Here is an 18,324-nt window from a genome sequence, read left to right as displayed (position 1 = left end):
GCTCCTTGTAGGGTTGAGAGTAAGCCTACACACTCTTGCTCCTTGTAGGGCTGAGAGTAAGCCTACACACTCTTGCTCCTTGTAGGGCAGAGAGTAAGCCTACACACTCTTGCTCCTTGTAGGGTTGAGAGTAAGCCTACACACTCTTGCTCCTTGTAGGGTTGAGAGTAAGCCTACACACTCTTGCTCCTTGTAGGGTTGTGAGTAAGCCTACACACTCTTGCTCCTTGTAGGGTTGTGAGTAAGCCTACACACTCTTGCTCATTGTAGGGTTGTGAGTAAGCCTACACACTCTTGCTCATTGTAGGGTTGTGAGTAAGCCTACACACTCTTGCTCATTGTAGGGATGGGGTAAGCCTACAAACTGATAAAAACATAGAAAGAAAAGGGATTTGCAGACTTATCCCAAGCTCTACGAATAAACAGAGTCATTAGATTCTACCGACATATTTAGAGAAACAGGGGAGTCTCCATCTACTTGGAGCCTAATCCAAGACCTGGGAAAACCATATAGTTCACTAAATTAGCCAGTAAACCAGTAAATGTAGAGGTCTCACAAGGATGGACAGTACTAGACCTAAGATTTTTCTAAACTTATGTATTAGGGACTGACACTGTAGCCCTGAAAATGGTACACAATGAGCACATGATGAGTAAGTACAATTGATTTATTTGGCACATGTACCGTCTGTGGTTTGTAGGATTGTTTCCATGTAATTACCTTGTACTTCAAGAAATATTGATTTAAACAAAAACAACAAAATAATTATGATTTTTTAAGGAAGCCTGTGCCGAAAACAATCACTCAAAAACAAATATTGTTTAATAGTTCACAAATTCCCCTTATCTAAGTAAAGAGTTTAGACGCTCCTCTCTAAACGCTATTGATTAGTTCTGTGACTAAAGAGTTACACTTACTCTGGTTTCATCTGAGATAAATTGGTGGCAATTGCACTTCCCCAGTCTCCTCCTTGCAGGTAAAATTCCTTAAATCCCAGTCTTAGCATCAGTTTGTAGAAGATCCGAGCAGCAGCAACAGTATTAAATCCTGGGCATGGGAAGAAAGCCTGGTGTTTAAGCTCCGAGTCTAAATCATAGCTTATGCACATTTTTAGCATTAATAGACCATGAACTACTTCATTAAAACTAGTAGCCGTGAAGCATACAATTTGTGCTTTAGAATTAAGGGGTTAATCACACTCTTGCGGCTGTTTCTACAGATAGCGCTTTCTGAAGTTTAAACGGTATTAGTGTGATCCAGCAAAATACTTCTGCCGTTATTACCCCTGAAAACACCACAAAATCATTATCTACAATGCTGATCTCCTACTCTAAACAAACAAATGTGCAGGATACAGAGGACATTAAACTTGTTATTTCATCATTCAGACAGAGCATACAATAGTAACTTTTCAATTTACTTTTTGTTCTCTTGCTATGCTTTGTTCAAGAGTAGGCTAAGCAGTAAGGACGCACTACTGGGAACTAGCTGATCACATCTGGAGAGCCTATGAAAAGACACATATATGGGCAGCCACCAATCAGCAGCTAGCTCTAAGTTTACCTAGGTATGCTCTTTAACAAAGGATACCAAGAGGAAAAAGCTAATTTGATAATAGAAGTAAATTGAAAAGTGGTTTAAAATTGTATGCTCTGTCTGAATCATAAAGGTTTAATTTTTACTTTACTGTCCCTTTAGGGACAAACAAAATTCTGAGGTATAGAGATTACATCACAGGTTAAAGTGCTTGTATGTTAACTGATTGCTTTTTATAGTGTGTAGTGATACTAATAGGTGATGTGTGCAATACAGTAGCAGTATGTGTATGTGTCTGTGTGTCTGTGTGTGTGAGTGTCTGTGTGTCTGTGTGTGTGAGTGTCTGTGTGTGTGAGTGTCTGTGTGTGTGAGTGTCTGTGTGTGTGAGTGTCTGTGTGTGTGAGTGTCTGTGTGTCTGTGTGTGTGAGTGTCTGTGTGTGTGAGTGTCTGTGTGTCTGTGTGTGTGTGAGTGTCTGTGTGTCTGTGTGTGTGCCTGTGTGTGCGCCTGTGTGTGAGTGTCTGTGTGTGCGCCTGTGTGTGAGTGTCTGTGTGTGCGCCTGTGTGTGAGTGTCTGTGTGTGCGCCTGTGTGTGAGTGTCTGTGTGTCTGTGTGTGTGCCTGTGTGTGCGTGTGAGTGTCTGTGGGTCTGTGTGTGTGCCTGTGTGTGCGTGTGAGTGTCTGTGGGTCTGTGTGTGTGCCTGTGTGTGCGCCTGTGTGAGTGTCTGTGTGTCTGCCTGTGTGTGCGCCTGTGTGTGCCTGTGTGTGCGCCTGTGTGAGTGTCTGTGTGTCTGCCTGTGTGTGCGCCTGTGTGTGCGTGTGTGTGCGTGCGTGTGTCTGTGTGTGCGTGCGTGTGTCTGTGTGTCTGTGTGTGCATCTGTGTGTGTGTCTGTGCGTGCGTCTGTGTGTGTGTCTGTGCGTGCGTCTGTGTGTGTGTCTGTGCGTGCGTCTGTGTGTGTGTCTGTGCGTGCGTCTGTGTGTGTGTCTGTGCGTGCGTCTGTGTGTGTGTCTGTGCGTGCGTCTGTGTGTGTGTCTGTGCGTGCGTCTGTGTGTGTGTCTGTGCGTGCGTCTGTGTGTGTGTCTGTGCGTGCGTCTGTGTGTGTGTCTGTGCGTGCGTCTGTGCGTGTGTCTGTGCGTGCGTCTGTGCGTGCGTCTGTGTGTGTGTCTGTGCGTGCGTCTGTGTGTGTGTCTGTGCGTGCGTCTGTGTATGTGTGTGTGCGTGCGTCTGTGTGTGTGTGCGTGCGTCTGTGTGTGTGTGCGTGCGTCTGTGTGTGCGTGCGTCTGTGTGTGTGTGCGTCTGTGCGTGTGCGTGCGTCTGTGCGTGTGCGTGCGTCTGTGTGTGTGTGCGTCTGTGCGTGTGCGTGCGTCTGTGCGCGCCTGTGTGCGTGTGCGCGTGCGTGCGCCTGTGTGCGCGTGTGTCTGTGTGCGCGTGCGCCTGTGTGTCTGTGTGCGCGTGTGTCTGTGTGTCTGTGCGTGCGTGTGTGTGTGCGTGTGTGTGTCTGTGCGTGCGTGTGTCTGTGCGTGCGTGTGTCTGTGCGTGCGTGTGTCTGTGCGTGCGTGTGTCTGTGCGTGCGTGTGTCTGTGCGTGCGTGTGTCTGTGCGTGCGTGTGTCTGTGCGTGCGTGTGTCTGTGCGTGCGTGTGTCTGTGCGTCTGTGCGTGCGTGCGTCTGTGCGTGCGTGCGTCTGTGCGTGCGTGCGTCTGTGCGTGCGTGCGTCTGTGCGTGCGTGCGTCTGTGCGTGCGTGCGTCTGTGCGTGCGTGCGTCTGTGCGTGTGTGTGTGTGTGCGACTCTGTGTGCGCGCGACTCTGCATGTGTGTGTGTGTGTGTGACTCTGCGTGTGTGACTCTGCGTGTGTGTGTCTTTTACAAGAATTTTAACGAGGCATTATCAGTATAGTCAGAATGTGTGTTTGTCAAATTATAGATTTTTTTTTTCATTTTTAGTAGTGTAAAAGTGCTTGTTATTATTGATTGTTTGAGCAGTTAGTGTTTGTATCTGTTTGATGAAATTGCTTTCTAATGTCATTCAATATGGCGGGGCGCAATTTCAGTGTGTTTTGCATAAATCCAGGGTTACATTTAAAACATTTTGGGGTATCAGTAATAAGTGAAAAACTTTTGACTGTGGGTTTATCAAGTCTTTTTAGCTGTGGAATGTTAAATGTTCTTCCAATAAAAATAAAAACAGCTGACTGTGATCAAGTTGGCATCTTCCACTGCAAACATGAAGATAATTATTGAATAAAAGTTTGTGATTATCATTAGCACAGGTTTTCTGCATGGACCTACACAATGATCTCACCATCTGATCACAGTTTCAATCTTCTGCAACCTCTCTACACCCACTACTGATACTACTCCCCCCCCCCATGTCTCACCCTTCTTGTGCGAAGCCTCTGAGAAGCCAAATCCTGGTATAGATGGGCAAATGACCTCAAATGAGAGGTCAGGATTTAGACCATGCTTCTCTGGCTCAGTCAGAAGTGGGATAATGCGATAAAACTCATAAAAAGAGCCAGGCCATCCATGAACCATGAGAAGAGGACGAGCCTTCTTTCCTGGAGCAAGCTGTGGAGGCTTCACATGAATAAAATGTACCTCCAATCCTGTAATAAAGCAGAATAATCATAATAATCACCCTGTAATAAAGCAGAATAATCATAATAATCACCCTGTAATAAAGCAGAATAATAATAATAATAGTCCTGTAATATAGCATAATAATAATAATAATAATAATAATAATAATAATAATAATCACCCTGTAATAAAGCATAATAATAATAATAATAATAATAATAATAACCACCCTGTAATAAAGCAGAATAATCATAATAATCACCCTGTAATAAATCATAATAATAATAATAGTCCTGTAATATAGCATAATAATAATAATAATCACCCTGTAATATAGCATAATAGTAATCATTACCCTGTAATAAAGCATAATAATAATAATCACCCTGTAATATAGCATAATAATAATAATAATAATAATAATCACCCTGTAATATAGCATAATAATAATAATAATAATCACCCTGTAATATAGCATAATAATAATCACCCTGTAATATAGCATAATAATAATAATCATCATCACCCTGTAATATAGCATAATAATAATAATAATCACCCTGTAATATAGCATAATAATAATCACCCTGTAATATAGCATAATAATAATAATAATAATAATAATAATCACCCTGTAATATAGCATAATAATAATCACCCTGTAATATAGCATAATAATAATAATCATCATCACCCTGTAATAAAGCATAATAATAATAATAATAATAATAATAATAATAATAATCACCCTGTAATATAGCAAAATAATAATAATAATAGTCCTGTAATATAGCATAATAATAAATAATAATAATCCTGTAATATAGCATAATAATAAATAATAATAATAAATAATAATCCTGTAATATAGAAAAATAATATAAATAATCCAGTAATATAGCATAATAATAATAATAATAATAATAATCACCCTGTAATAAAGCATAATAATAATAATAATCATCACCCTGTAATATAGCAAAATAATAATAATAATAGTCCTGTAATATATCAGAATAATAATAATAATAGTCCTGTAATATAGCAGAATAATAAATAATAATAATCCTGTAACATAGCATAATAATAAATAATAATCCTGTAATATAGAAAAATAATATAAATAATCCGGTAATATAGCATAATAATAAATAATAATAATCCTGTAATATAGAAAAATAATATAAATAATCCGGTAATATAGCATAATAATAAATAATAATAAACATGTAATATAGAAAAATAATATAAATAATCCAGTAATATAGCATAATAATAAATAATAATAATCCTGTAACATAGCATAATAATAAATAATAATAATCCTGTAATACAGAAAAATAATATAAATAATCCTGTAATATAGCATAATAATAAATAATAATAATCCTGTAACATAGCATAATAATAAATAATAATAATCCTGTAACATAGAAAAATAATATAAATAATCCGGTAATATAGCATAATAATAATAATAATAATAATAATAATAATAATAATAATCACCCTGTAATAAAGCAGGGCAATATTTTAAGTTATTTGGGGCGCGATCCGATATAGATCGTAGTTTGCGGCGCAAGCGAGGGAACCTCCGCCGCCCGTAGTTTCAGCTTGCAACTCGAGCTATCCCATATACGGCGCCGTCAGATGCTAAAGTGCCATAAGTCAGATAAACCAGCGATGTCCAGAAATCTGCGTAAGTACAAATTTCTGGAGTCGCCAGTGACTTACGGCACTTTAGAAACTGCCGGCGCCTACAAAACCTGACTAAGTTATAAAATCACCCGTACTGTCTAACACGCCTCCCAAACATAGCCCGACACATCTAACCCTCTATCCGCTATCCCCCTCACTATCTTAACAATAAAAAATGTATTAACCCCTAAACCGCCGCTCCCGGACCCCGCCGCCAACTACATTAACTACCCCCTAATGTGAGCTCTTACCCCGCCACATTACCTACCCCCTAATGTGAGCCCCTTACACCGCCGCCACCTATATTAACTACCCCCTAATGTGAGCTCCTACCCCGCCACCAGCTACATTACCTACCCCCTAATGTGAGCCCTTACACCGCCGCCACCTACATTAACTACCCCCTAATGTGAGCTCCTACCCCGCCGCCAGCTACATTAACTACCCCCTAATGTGAGAACCTTACACCGCCGCCAGCTATATTAAAATTATTAACCCCTAATCTAATCCCCCTACACCGCCGCCAGCTATATTAAATTAATTAACCCCTAATCTAATCCCCCTATACCGCCGCCAGCTATATTAAATACATTAACCCCTAATCTAATCCCCCTAAAGTAATTACCTCTATTACCAGCCCTTAAAAGGGCCTTTTGTGTGACATTTCCCCAAAGTAACAGCTCTATTGCCAGCCCTTAAAAGGGCTTTTTTGCGGGGCATTTCCCCAAAGAAAACAAAATTTATGCTTACCTGATAAATTTATTTCTCTTGTGGTGTATCCAGTCCACGGGTTCATCCATTACTTGTGGGATATTCTCCTTCCCAACAGGAAGCTGCAAGAGGACACCCACAGCAGAGCTGTCTATATAGCTCCTCCCCTAACTGCCACCCCCAGTCATTCGACCGAAGATAAGCAAGAAAAAAGGAGAAACTATAGGGTGCAGTGGTGACTGTAGTTAAAAATAAAAAACACCTGCCTAAAAATGACAGGGCGGGCCGTGGACTGGATACACCACAAGAGCAATAAATTTATCAGGTAAGCATAAATTTTGTTTTCTCTTGTAAAGGTGTATCCAGTCCACGGGTTCATCCATTACTTGTGGGATACCAATACCAAAGCTTTAGGACACGGATGAAGGGAGGGACAAGGCAGGCCCTTAAACCGGAGTTACCACTGCCTGTAAGACCTTTCTCCCAAAAATAGCCTCCAAAGAAGCAAAAGTATCAAATTTGTAGAATTTAGAAAAAAAAGGTATGAAGCGAAGACCAAGTCGCCACCTTACAAATCTGTTCAACAGAGGCCTCATTTTTAAAAGCCCATGTGGAAGCTACCGCTCTAGTGGAATGAGCTGTAATTCTTTCAGGAGGCTGCAGGCCAGCAGTCTCATAAGCTAAGCGTATTATACTTCTTAACCAAAAAGATAGAGAAGTTGCCGAAGCCTTTTGGCCTCTCCTCTGTCCAGAGTAGACAAACAAAGCAGATGTTTGACGAAAATCCTTCGTAGCTTGTAAATAAAAACTTTAAAGCACGAACCACATCAAGATTGTGTAAAAGACGTTCCTTCTTTGAGGAAGGATTAGGACATAATGAAGGAACAACAATCTCCTGATTGATGTTCTTATTAGATACTACCTTAGGAAGAAACCCAGGTTTGGTACGCAAAACTACCTTATCTGCATGGAAAATCAGATAAGGGGAATCACACTGTAAAGCAGATAACTCTGAAACTCTTCGAGCCGAGGAGATAGCTACTAGAAACATAACTTTCCAAGATAAAAGTTTAATATCTATGGAATGCAGAGGTTCAAATGGAACCCCTTGAAGAACCTTAAGAACTAAATTTAAACTCCCTGGCGGAGCAACAGGTTTAAACACAGGCTTAATTCTAACTAAAGCCTGACAAAACGCCTGAACGTCTGGAACCTCAGCCAGACGTTTGTGTAAAAGAATAGACAGAGCAGAGATCTGTCCCTTTAAGGAACTAGCAGACAATCCTTTCTCCAATCCCTCCTGGAGAAAAGATAATATTCTAGGAATCCTGACTTTACTCTATGAGTAACCCTTGGATTCACACCAATGAAGATATTTACACCATATCTTATGATAGATTTTCCTGGTGACAGGCTTTCGAGCCTGAATTAAGGTATCAATGGCCGACTCGGAAAAACCACGCTTTGATAGGATCAAGCGTTCAATCTCCAAGCAGTCAGACGCAGAGAAATTAGATTTGGATGTTTGAAAGGACCTTGAAGTAGAAGGTCCTGTCTCAGTGGCAGTGTCCATGGTGGAAAGGATGATATGTCCACCAGATCTGCATACCAAGTCCTGGGTGGCCACGCAGGAGCTATCAAAATCACCAAAGCTCTCTCCTGCTTGATCTTGGCAATCAGACGAGGGAGCAGAGGAAAAGGTGGAAACACATAAGCCAGGCTGAAGGACCAGGGCGCTGCTAGAGCATCTATCAGCGCTGCCTTGGGATCCCTGGACCTGGACCCGTAACAAGGAAGCTTGGAATTCTGACGAGACGCCATGAGATCCAGTTCTGGTTTGCCCCATAGTTGAATCAACTGGGCAAATACCTCCGGATGGAGTTCCCACTCCCCCGGATGAATAGTCTGCCGACTTAGAAAATCCACCTCCCAGTTCTCTACTCCTGGTATATGGATAGCTGAGAGATGGCAAGAGTGAACCTCTGCCCATAGAATTATCTTTGAAACCTCCAACATTGCCAGGGGGCTCTTTGTACCCCCCTGATGGTTGATATAGGCTACAGTCGTGATGTTGTCCGAATGAAATCTGATGAACCTGACCGCAGCTAGCTGAGGCCAAGCCTGAAGAGCATTGAATATCGCTCTTAGTTCCAGAATGTTTATCGGAAGGAGGGCTTCCTCCCGAGTCCACGAACCCTGAGCCTTCAGGGAGTTCCAGACTGCGCCCCAGCCCAGAAGGCTGGCATCTGTCGTCACTATAGTCCATTCTGGCCTGCGGAAGCTCATTCCCCTGGACAGATGAACCCGAGATAGCCACCAGAGAAGAGAATCTCTGGTCTCTTGATCAAGATTTAGCAGAGGGGACAAATCTGTGTAATCCCCATTCCACTGATTGAGCATGCAAAGTTGCAGTGGTCTGAGATGTAGGCGGGCAAATGGAACTATGTCCATTGCCGCTACCATTAAGCCGATTACTTCCATACACTGAGCCACTGACGGCTGAGAAGTGGAATAAAGAGCACGGCAGGAAGTTAGAAGCTTTGACAACCTGACCTCTGTCAGAAAAATCTTAATTTCTACTGAATCTATCAGAGTTCCTAGGAAGGAAACTCTTGTGAGAGGGGAGAGAGAACTCTTTTCTTCGTTCACCTTCCACCCGTGAGACCTCAGAAAGGCCAGAACAATGTCCGTATGGGACTTGGCGATTTGAAAAGTCGACGCCTGAATCAGAATGTCGTCTAGGTAAGGGGCCACCGCTATGCCCCGTGGCCTTAGAACCGCCAGTAGGGACCCTAGAACCTTCATAAAGATTCTTGGTGCCGTGGCTAACCCGAAGGGAAGAGCCACAAACTGGTAATGCCTGTCTAGGAAGGCAAACCTGAAAAACCGATGATGATCTCTGTGTATCGGAATGTGCAGATAAGCATCCTTTAAATCCACGGTAGTCATATATTGACCCTCCTGGATCAAAGGTAGGATGGTTCGAATAGTCTCCATCTTGAAGGATGGGACCCTGAGAAATTTGTTTAGGATCTTGAGATCCAAGATTGGTCTGAAAGTTCCCTCTTTTTTGGGAACTATAAACAGATTTGAATAGAATCCTTGCCCCTGTTCCTCCCTTGCAACTGGGTGGATCACTCCCATGACCAGAAGGTCTTGAACACAACGTAAGAATGCCTCTCTCTTTATCTGGTTTGCAGATAATTGTGAAAGATGAAATCTCCCTTTTGGAGATGAGGCTTTGAAATCCAGAGGTATTCCTGGGAAACAATCTCCAGAGCCCAGGGATCCTGGATGTCTCTTGCCCAAGCCTGGGCGAAGAGAGAAAGTCTGCCCCCAACTAGATCCGGTCCCGGATCGGGGGCTACTCCTTCAAGCTGTCTTAGAGGCAGCAGCAGGTTTTTTGGCCTGCTTTCCCTTGCTCCAAGCCTGGTTAGGTCTCCAGACTGGCTTGGACTGGGCAGAATTTCCTTCTTGTTTTGTAGTAGAGGAAGTTGAAGTTGCACCACTCTTGAAGTTGCGAAAGGAACGAAAATTAGTGTGTTTGGTCCTTAATTTGTTGGACCTATCCTGGGGAAGGGCGTGGCCTTTCCCTCCAGTAATATCAGAAATGATCTCCTTCAGTCCAGGCCCGAATAGGGTCTGCCCCTTGAAGGGAATGTTGAGAAGCTTAGACTTTGAAGTAACGTCAGCTGACCAGGATTTAAGCCATAGCGCCCTACGCGCCTGAATGGCAAAACCTGAATTCTTAGCCGTTAGCTTAGTTAAATGAAACACGGCATCAGAAATAAATGAATTGGCTAACTTAAGAGCTTTAAGCCTGTCTAGGATATCATCCAACGGGGTCTCCACCTGAAGAGCCTCTTCAAGAGACTCGAACCAGAAAGCCGCTGCAGCAGTGACTGGGGCAATGCATGCAAGAGGCTGGAGAATAAAACCTTGTTGTATAAAGATTTTCTTAAAGCAAACCCTCTAATTTTTTATCCATTGGATCTAGGAAAGCACAACTGTCCTCGACGGGGATAATTGTACGCTTAGCTAGGGTAGATACTGCTCCCTCCACCTTAGGGACCGTCTGCCACGAATCCCATGTAGCGGCATCTATGGGAAACATCCTTTTAAACGCAGGAGGGGGAGAGAACGGTACATCTGGTCTATCCCATTCCTTCGTAATCATTTCTGAAAACCTCTTAGGGATTGGAAAAACATCAGTGTAAACAGGCACTGCAAAGTATTTGTCCATTTTACACAATTTCTCTGGGATTACAATGGTGTCACAGTCGTCCAGAGTTGCTAAAACCTCCTTGAGCAATAAGTGGAGGTGTTCAAGCTTAAATTTAAATGCTGTCATTTCAGAGTTAGACTGGAGTAACGCCTTCCCTGAGTGATCTAACAAGCCATGTGGAAAACTAGGCCCCAAAATAAAGATTTATCACCCTCAGAGAAAAAACGTTTTTACTCTAAAACATGCAAACGTTTTTACACTAAGTAATAAGAGTATTAACATGAATATTACCCTTTTTTGCAAGCATGATCCCAGTTGCTGTTAAATCACTGTATCAGGCTTACCTCAAATATACCAGGCACTGTCAGCATTTTCTAGACCTTATCTCTCTAGAAAAAAAATATACTGAACATATCTCAAAGCAGGCAATCTGCAGACCATCCCCCCAACTGAAGTTTTCTTTCCATACTCTTCAGTTATGTGTGAGAACAGCACTGGACCTTAGTTACAAACCGCTAAGATCATCAAACCTCCAGGCAGAATTCTTCTTCCAATTTCTGCCTGAGAGTAAAAAGTACAACGCCGGTACCGTTTAAAAATAAATAACTTTTGATTGAAGGTCAAAAACTACACTAATTCACCACATCTCTCTTGATACTTCCTTTCTTGTCGAGAGCTGCAAGAGAATGACTGGGGGTGGCAGTTAGGGGAGGAGCTATATAGACAGCTCTGCTGTGCGTGTCCTCTTGCAGCTTCCTGTTGGGAAGGAGAATATCCCACAAGTAATGGATGAACCTGTGGACTACACCTTTACAAGAGAAATCAGCTCTTTTACCAGCCCTTAAAAGGGCTTTTTGTGGGGCATTGTCACAAAGAAATCAGATCTTTTGCATCTAATCTAAATTCCCCTACACCGCCGCCTCCTATAATAAATGTATTAACCCCTAATCTAATTCCCCTACACCGCCGCCACCTATATTAAATAGATTAACCCCTAATCTAATCCCCCTACACCGCCGCCAGCTATACTAACTATATTAACCCTAATTATATTAGGGTTAATATAGTTATTATATTATATATATTAACTATATTAACCCTAATTATATTAGGGTTAATATAGTTAATATCGTTATTATATTATATATATATATATATATTAAGTATAATAACCCTATCTAACTCTAACATCCCTAACTAAATTCTTATTAAAATAAATCTAATTAATATTAATATTATTAAAATATTCCTATTTAAATCTAAATACTTACCTATAAAATAAACTCTAAGATAGCTACAATGTAATTAATAATTACATTGTAGCTATTTTAGGGTTTATATTTATTTTACAGATAACTTGGTATTTATTTTAACTAGGTACAATAGCTATTAAATAGTTAATAACTATTTAATAGCTACCTAGTTAAAATAATTACCAATTTACCTGTAAAATAAACCCTAGCCTAAGTTACAAATAAACCTACACTATCAATAAATTAAATAAACTACAAATATCTAAACTAAAATACAATTAAATAAACTAAACTAAATTACAAAAAAAACAAACACTAAATTACAAAAAATAAAAAAAGATTACAAGATTTTGAAGCTAATTACACCTATTCTAAGCCCCCTAATAAAATAATAAAGCCCCCCAAAATAAAAAAATGTCCCTACCCTATAATAAATTAAAAAAGTTAACAGCTCTATTACCTTACCAACCCTTAAAAGGGCCTTTTGCGGGGCATGCCCCAAAGAAATCAGCTCTTTTGCCTGTAAAAAAAAAAACACAATACCACCCCCCAACATTACAACCCACCACCCACATACCCCTATTCTAAACCCACCCAAACCTACCTTAAAAAACCTAACACTACCCCCCTGAAGATCTCCCTACCTTGTCTTCACCCAGCCGGGCAGAACTCTTCATCCGATCCGGGCGATGTCTTCAATCAAACGACAGAGAAGAAGTCTTCCATCCGGGCGATGTCTTCAATCAAGTGGCAGAGAAGAAGTCTTCCATCCGGGCGATGTCTTGTGTTTTTTTTACAGGCAAAAGAGCTGATTTCTTTGGGGCATGCCCCGCAAAAGGCCCTTTTAAGGGCTGGTAAGGTAATAGAGCTGTTAACTTTTTTTTAATTAAGAATAGGGTAGGGAAATTTTTTTATTTTGCGGGCTTTATTATTTTATTAGGGGGCTTAGAATAGGTGTAATTAGCTTAAAAATCTTGTAATCTTTTTTTATTTTTTGTAATTTAGTGTTTGTTTGTTTTTTGTAATTTAGTTTAGATATTTGTAGTTTATTAAATTTATTGATAGTGTAGGTGTATTTGTAACTTAGGTTAGGATTTATTTTACAGGTAAATTATTTTAACTAGGTAGCTATTAAATAGTTAATAACTATTTAATAGCTATTGTACCTAGTTAAAATAAATACCGTTACCTGTAAAATAAATATAAACCCTAAAATAGCTACAATGTAATTATTAATTACATTGTAGCTATCTTGGGGTTTATTTTATAGGTAAGTATTTAGTTTTAAATAGGAATATTTTAATTAATAATATTAATTAGATTTATTTTAATAAGAATTTAGTTAGGGATGTTAGAGTTAGAAAGGGTTATTATACTTAATATATATATATAATAACTATATTAACTATATTAACCCTAATATAATTAGGGTTAATATAGTTAATATAGCTGGCGGCGGTGTAGGGGGATTAGATTAGGGGTTAATCTATTTAATATAGGTGGCGGCGGTGTAGGGGGATTAGATTAGGGGTTAATACATTTATTATAGGTGGTGGCGGTGTAGAAGGATTTAGATTAGATGCAAAAGAGCTGATTTCTTTGGGACAATGCCCCGCAAAAAAGCCCTTTTAAGGGCTGGTAAAAGAGCTGATTTCTTTGGGGAAATGACCCGCAAAAAGCCCTTTTAAGGGCTGGCAATAGAGCTGTTACTTTGGGGCAATGTCACGCAAAAGGCCCTTTTAAGAGCTGGTAATAGAGGTAATTACTTTAGGGGGATTAGATTAGGGGTTAATGTATTTAATATAGCTGGCGGCGGTATAGGGGGATTAGATTAGGGGTTAATTTAATATAGCTGGCGGCGGTATAGGGGGATTAGATTAGGGGTTAATTAATTTAATATAGCTAGCGGCGGTGTAGGGGGATTAGATTAGGGGTTAATAATTTTAATATAGCTGACAGCGGTGTAAGGGGCTCACATTAGGGGGTAGGTAATGTAGCTGGCGGCGGGGTAGGAGCTCACATTAGGGGGTAGTTAATGTAGGTGGCAACGGTGTAGCTGGATCACATTAGGGGGTTATACTTTTAATGTAGGTGGCGGCGGGGTCCGGGAGCGGCGGTTTAGGGGTTAAATAATTTATTAGGGATTGCGGCGGGGGATCGCGGTTGACAGGTAGATAGACATTGCGCATGCGTTAGGTGTTAGGTTTTATTTAGCAGCTTGTTTAGGGAGTTACGGGGCTCCAAAAGACAGCGTAAGGCTTACTACGGTTGCATTTTGTGGCGAGGTGAAAATGGAGTAAGATTTCTCCATTTTCGCCACGTAAGTCCTTACGCTGTATATTGGATACCAAACTGCGCGGGTGTGGTATACCTGCCTATGGGCCAAAAAACTACGGCCGAAGGCAGAAATATACGAGCGTAACTTCTAGGTTACGCCGTATATAGGATACCAAACCCACGCAAATTTTGGCGTCGCCGGCTTCTGCGGGCAACGCTGTATATCGGATCGAGGCCTTGCATTGCTAACAAAATCTGCTTCTGTACATTTGCCATAATGGGTTGGTACATTTTTCTTTTTTGGCTTGGTAACATCTCCAGCCTCACACCATCATATCTAAAGGTTTGCTCCATAATCTTTATATTTCTTTGAGTTTCCAAGAAAAGGTGATACATCTTGGAATGCGCTAAGTGGCATATGGCGCACGTACCTTCAATGGTTGTTTTGTAGTGGGGATATATGTTGAGATGATCAATTTGCTTGTGTATATCAAAATCATTCCTCCAATAGGAGAGCACTTTCTTGAGGTGGGTGCTGTTAAAGCCATAATGGAACTGTGAATCCTCTAGTGGTGAGGAGAATCGTGTCCAATCCAGGCGCTCATGTAAGTCCTGAAATAAAAAAACAGTAATAAAAAGGTTATATGGCTGGTACAGACTGTGTATAGCTTTATGTTCTGAAAGTTACAGACACTGCAGCCCAGATCAGCTCTGATACACAATGACATTAATATCTATATCTAGTTCCTCTGGTTCAGCCTAATGCCGTCATATTGCAGATATTATCATTATGCTCAAAAGATGATAAAGGAGAGTTTTCTTCTCTAACTATAATACAGGTTTAATGCATTGCTCACATAAATATCCTGCAGGAGGTGTGAAAGCTGCATCCTGTGAGCTCACAGAGTAGAATTAGCTGTAAATTATCATCAGCGTTAATATTGTATCCGAAATTAGATGCACACAAGTCAAATCTCCTACAATCTGTTATGTATATGCTTAAAGGGACATACCTAAACAATTCTCTCATGACAGAGTATACAATCTGTTATGTATATGCTTAAAGGGACATACCTAAACAATTCTCTCATGACAGAGTATACAATCTGTTATGTATATGCTTAAAGGGACATACCCAAACAATTCTCTCATGACAGAGTATACAATCTGTTATGTATATGCTTAAAGGGACATACCCAAACAATTCTCTCATGACAGAGTATACAATCTGTTATGTATATGCTTAAAGGGACATACCCAAACAATTCTCTCATGACAGAGTATACAATCTGTTATGTATATGCTTAAAGGGACATACCTAAACAATTCTCTCATGACAGAGTATACAATCTGTTATGTATATGCTTAAAGGGACATACCCAAACAATTCTCTCATGACAGAGTATACAATCTGTTATGTATATGCTTAAAGGGACATACCCAAACAATTCTCTCATGACAGAGTATACAATCTGTTATGTATATGCTTAAAGGGACATACCCAAACAATTCTCTCATGACAGAGTATACAATCTGTTATGTATATGCTTAAAGGGACATACCCAAACAATTCTCTCATGACAGAGTATACAATCTGTTATGTATATGCTTAAAGGGACATACCTAAACAATTCTCTCATGACCGAGTATACAATCTGTTATGTATATGCTTAAAGGGACATACCCAAACAATTCTCTCATGACAGAGTATACAATCTGTTATGTATATGCTTAAAGGGACATACCCAAACAATTCTCTCATGACAGAGTATACAATCTGTTATGTATATGCTTAAAGGGACATACCCAAACAATTCTCTCATGACAGAGTATACAATCTGTTATGTATATGCTTAAAGGGACATACCCAAACAATTCTCTCATGACAGAGTATACAATCTGTTATGTATATGCTTAAAGGGACATACCCAAACAATTCTCTCATGACAGAGTATACAATCTGTTATGTATATGCTTAAAGGGACATACCCAAACAATTCTCTCATGACAGAGTATACAATCTGTTATGTATATGCTTAAAGGGACATACCCAAACAATTCTCTCATGACAGAGTATACAATCTGTTATGTATATGCTTAAAGGGACATACCCAAACAATTCTCTCATGACAGAGTATACAATCTGTTATATATATGCTTAAAGGGACATACCCAAACAATTCTCTCATGACAGAGTATACAATCTGTTATGTATATGCTTAAAGGGACATACCCAAACAATTCTCTCATGACAGAGTATACAATCTGTTATATATATGCTTAAAGGGACATACCCAAACAATTCTCTCATGACAGAGTATACAATCTGTTATATATATGCTTAAAGGGACATACCCAAACAATTCTCTCATGACCGAGTATACAATCTGTTATGTATATGCTTAAAGGGACATACCCAAACAATTCTCTCATGACAGAGTATACAATCTGTTATGTATATGCTTAAAGGGACATACCCAAACAATTCTCTCATGACCAAGTATACAATCTGTTATGTATATGCTTAAAGGGACATACCCAAACAATTCTCTCATGACAGAGTATACAATCTGTTATGTATATGCTTAAAGGGACATACTAAAACAATTCTCTCATGACCAAGTATACAATCTGTTATGTATATGCTTAAAGGGACATACTAAAACAATTCTCTCATGACAGAGTATACAATCTGTTATGTATATGCTTAAAGGGACATACCCAAACAATTCTCTCATGACCGAGTATACAATCTGTTATGTATATGCTTAAAGGGACATACCCAAACAATTCTCTCATGACAGAGTATACAATCTGTTATGTATATGCTTAAAGGGACATACCCAAACAATTCTCTCATGACAGAGTATACAATCTGTTATGTATATGCTTAAAGGGACATACCCAAACAATTCTCTCATGACAGAGTATACAATCTTAAACAACTTTCTAGTGTATTTTTATTAAAACATTTGTTTCACACTCTTCGTATCCTTTGTTAAAAGAGCAGTAATGCTCTCCTGGGAGCAAGCTGAGCACATCATCTGAGACAATGACAAGAGGCATATACATGCAGCTACCAATCAGCAGTCCTGAGCCTACTTAGGTATTCTTTTCAACAAACGATAACAAGAATTAAGCAAATTAGATAATATAAGTCAATTGTAAAGTTGTTGTATGCTAAATCATGAAAGAAAAAGTATGGCGTTGATATCCCTTTAAAAACACAAGTATCCAGTTAGTGGCAGATCAAGTTCAGGTCTATAATCCTTGCAGTTTATAACTCTGGGAATCTGATAATGAGAGGGATCCTGCTTTTAATACAGAAAATTCAGTGGCAAGATCAGGATTTTACAAAGGAGATACATGAAGGTTTGTAGCATAAGGGTAACAAAGAATACTGAAAGATCAATAAACCCCTAACCACAAGGGCTTCTTTGCTTATTTGGTTGATTGGATCTGTTCTTAGTGTTTACCTGTTAAGATGGTTGCTCATAATTCTGCCATAAACTCAGCGATTTGGTTTTTAATCTAATAAACTGAGACCTTTAATATTCACCACAAATATATCTCTTTATTTATTAGTTTGTTAATAGGAGAGGATATTTCTGTGACACTGGCATGGTCAGTAGAGGTCACATGGTAATGAGGAAAACTAGATGTTTAAAGACCTTTAAGAACCTTACTAGACACTTTAGAAAAAACCTATAGCAATAGGATGAAAACTTGCAGTGAACAGGAGCTGAATAATTGTAGCTGTCCATTGATTTTTTTATGTTCCCCAACTGTATCAGAATCAGATATTGGTTAATGTTTTCCGGAATTAAATATGTGGCAATATGACAAAAGGAATAATAAACACATAAAACATAGATATATAGTCCATTGATATTAACAGTTATATGCAATTAATGTGCTTCTTACATTAATAAAGAGGAAAATAAACTCTTCTGCATGATAAGGAAAGTAATATTTGTGGTACCATCTTTCTATATTTAAGAACCATTTCATACACAGTTTATCTGTCTTGTTTTACTGTGGCATGCTT

The 18,324-nt window shown here is 39.6% G+C and overlaps 1 protein-coding gene across 2 annotated transcripts in view; it reads right to left on the bottom strand.

Moving 5' to 3' along the window:
- Window positions 1-18,324, bottom strand: part of LOC128658192 (epoxide hydrolase 1) — a 75,481-nt gene that overhangs the window by 17,064 nt on the left and 40,093 nt on the right. For both annotated transcript variants that reach the window (XM_053712712.1, XM_053712713.1), the window contains exons 4-6: window positions 14,708-14,888; window positions 3,911-4,138; window positions 919-1,048 (exon numbers count right to left, since the gene is read on the bottom strand). In XM_053712712.1, coding sequence (XP_053568687.1) covers window positions 919-1,048; window positions 3,911-4,138; window positions 14,708-14,888 — 539 coding nt within the window. The remainder of the gene's footprint in view (window positions 1-918; window positions 1,049-3,910; window positions 4,139-14,707; window positions 14,889-18,324) is intronic.

Source organism: Bombina bombina, chromosome 4, assembly GCF_027579735.1.
Source record: "Bombina bombina isolate aBomBom1 chromosome 4, aBomBom1.pri, whole genome shotgun sequence".
NCBI lineage: Eukaryota > Metazoa > Chordata > Amphibia > Anura > Bombinatoridae > Bombina > Bombina bombina.
The sequence above is the reverse complement of the archived record's forward strand: the minus strand, read 5'-3'. Positions and strand labels throughout refer to the sequence as shown.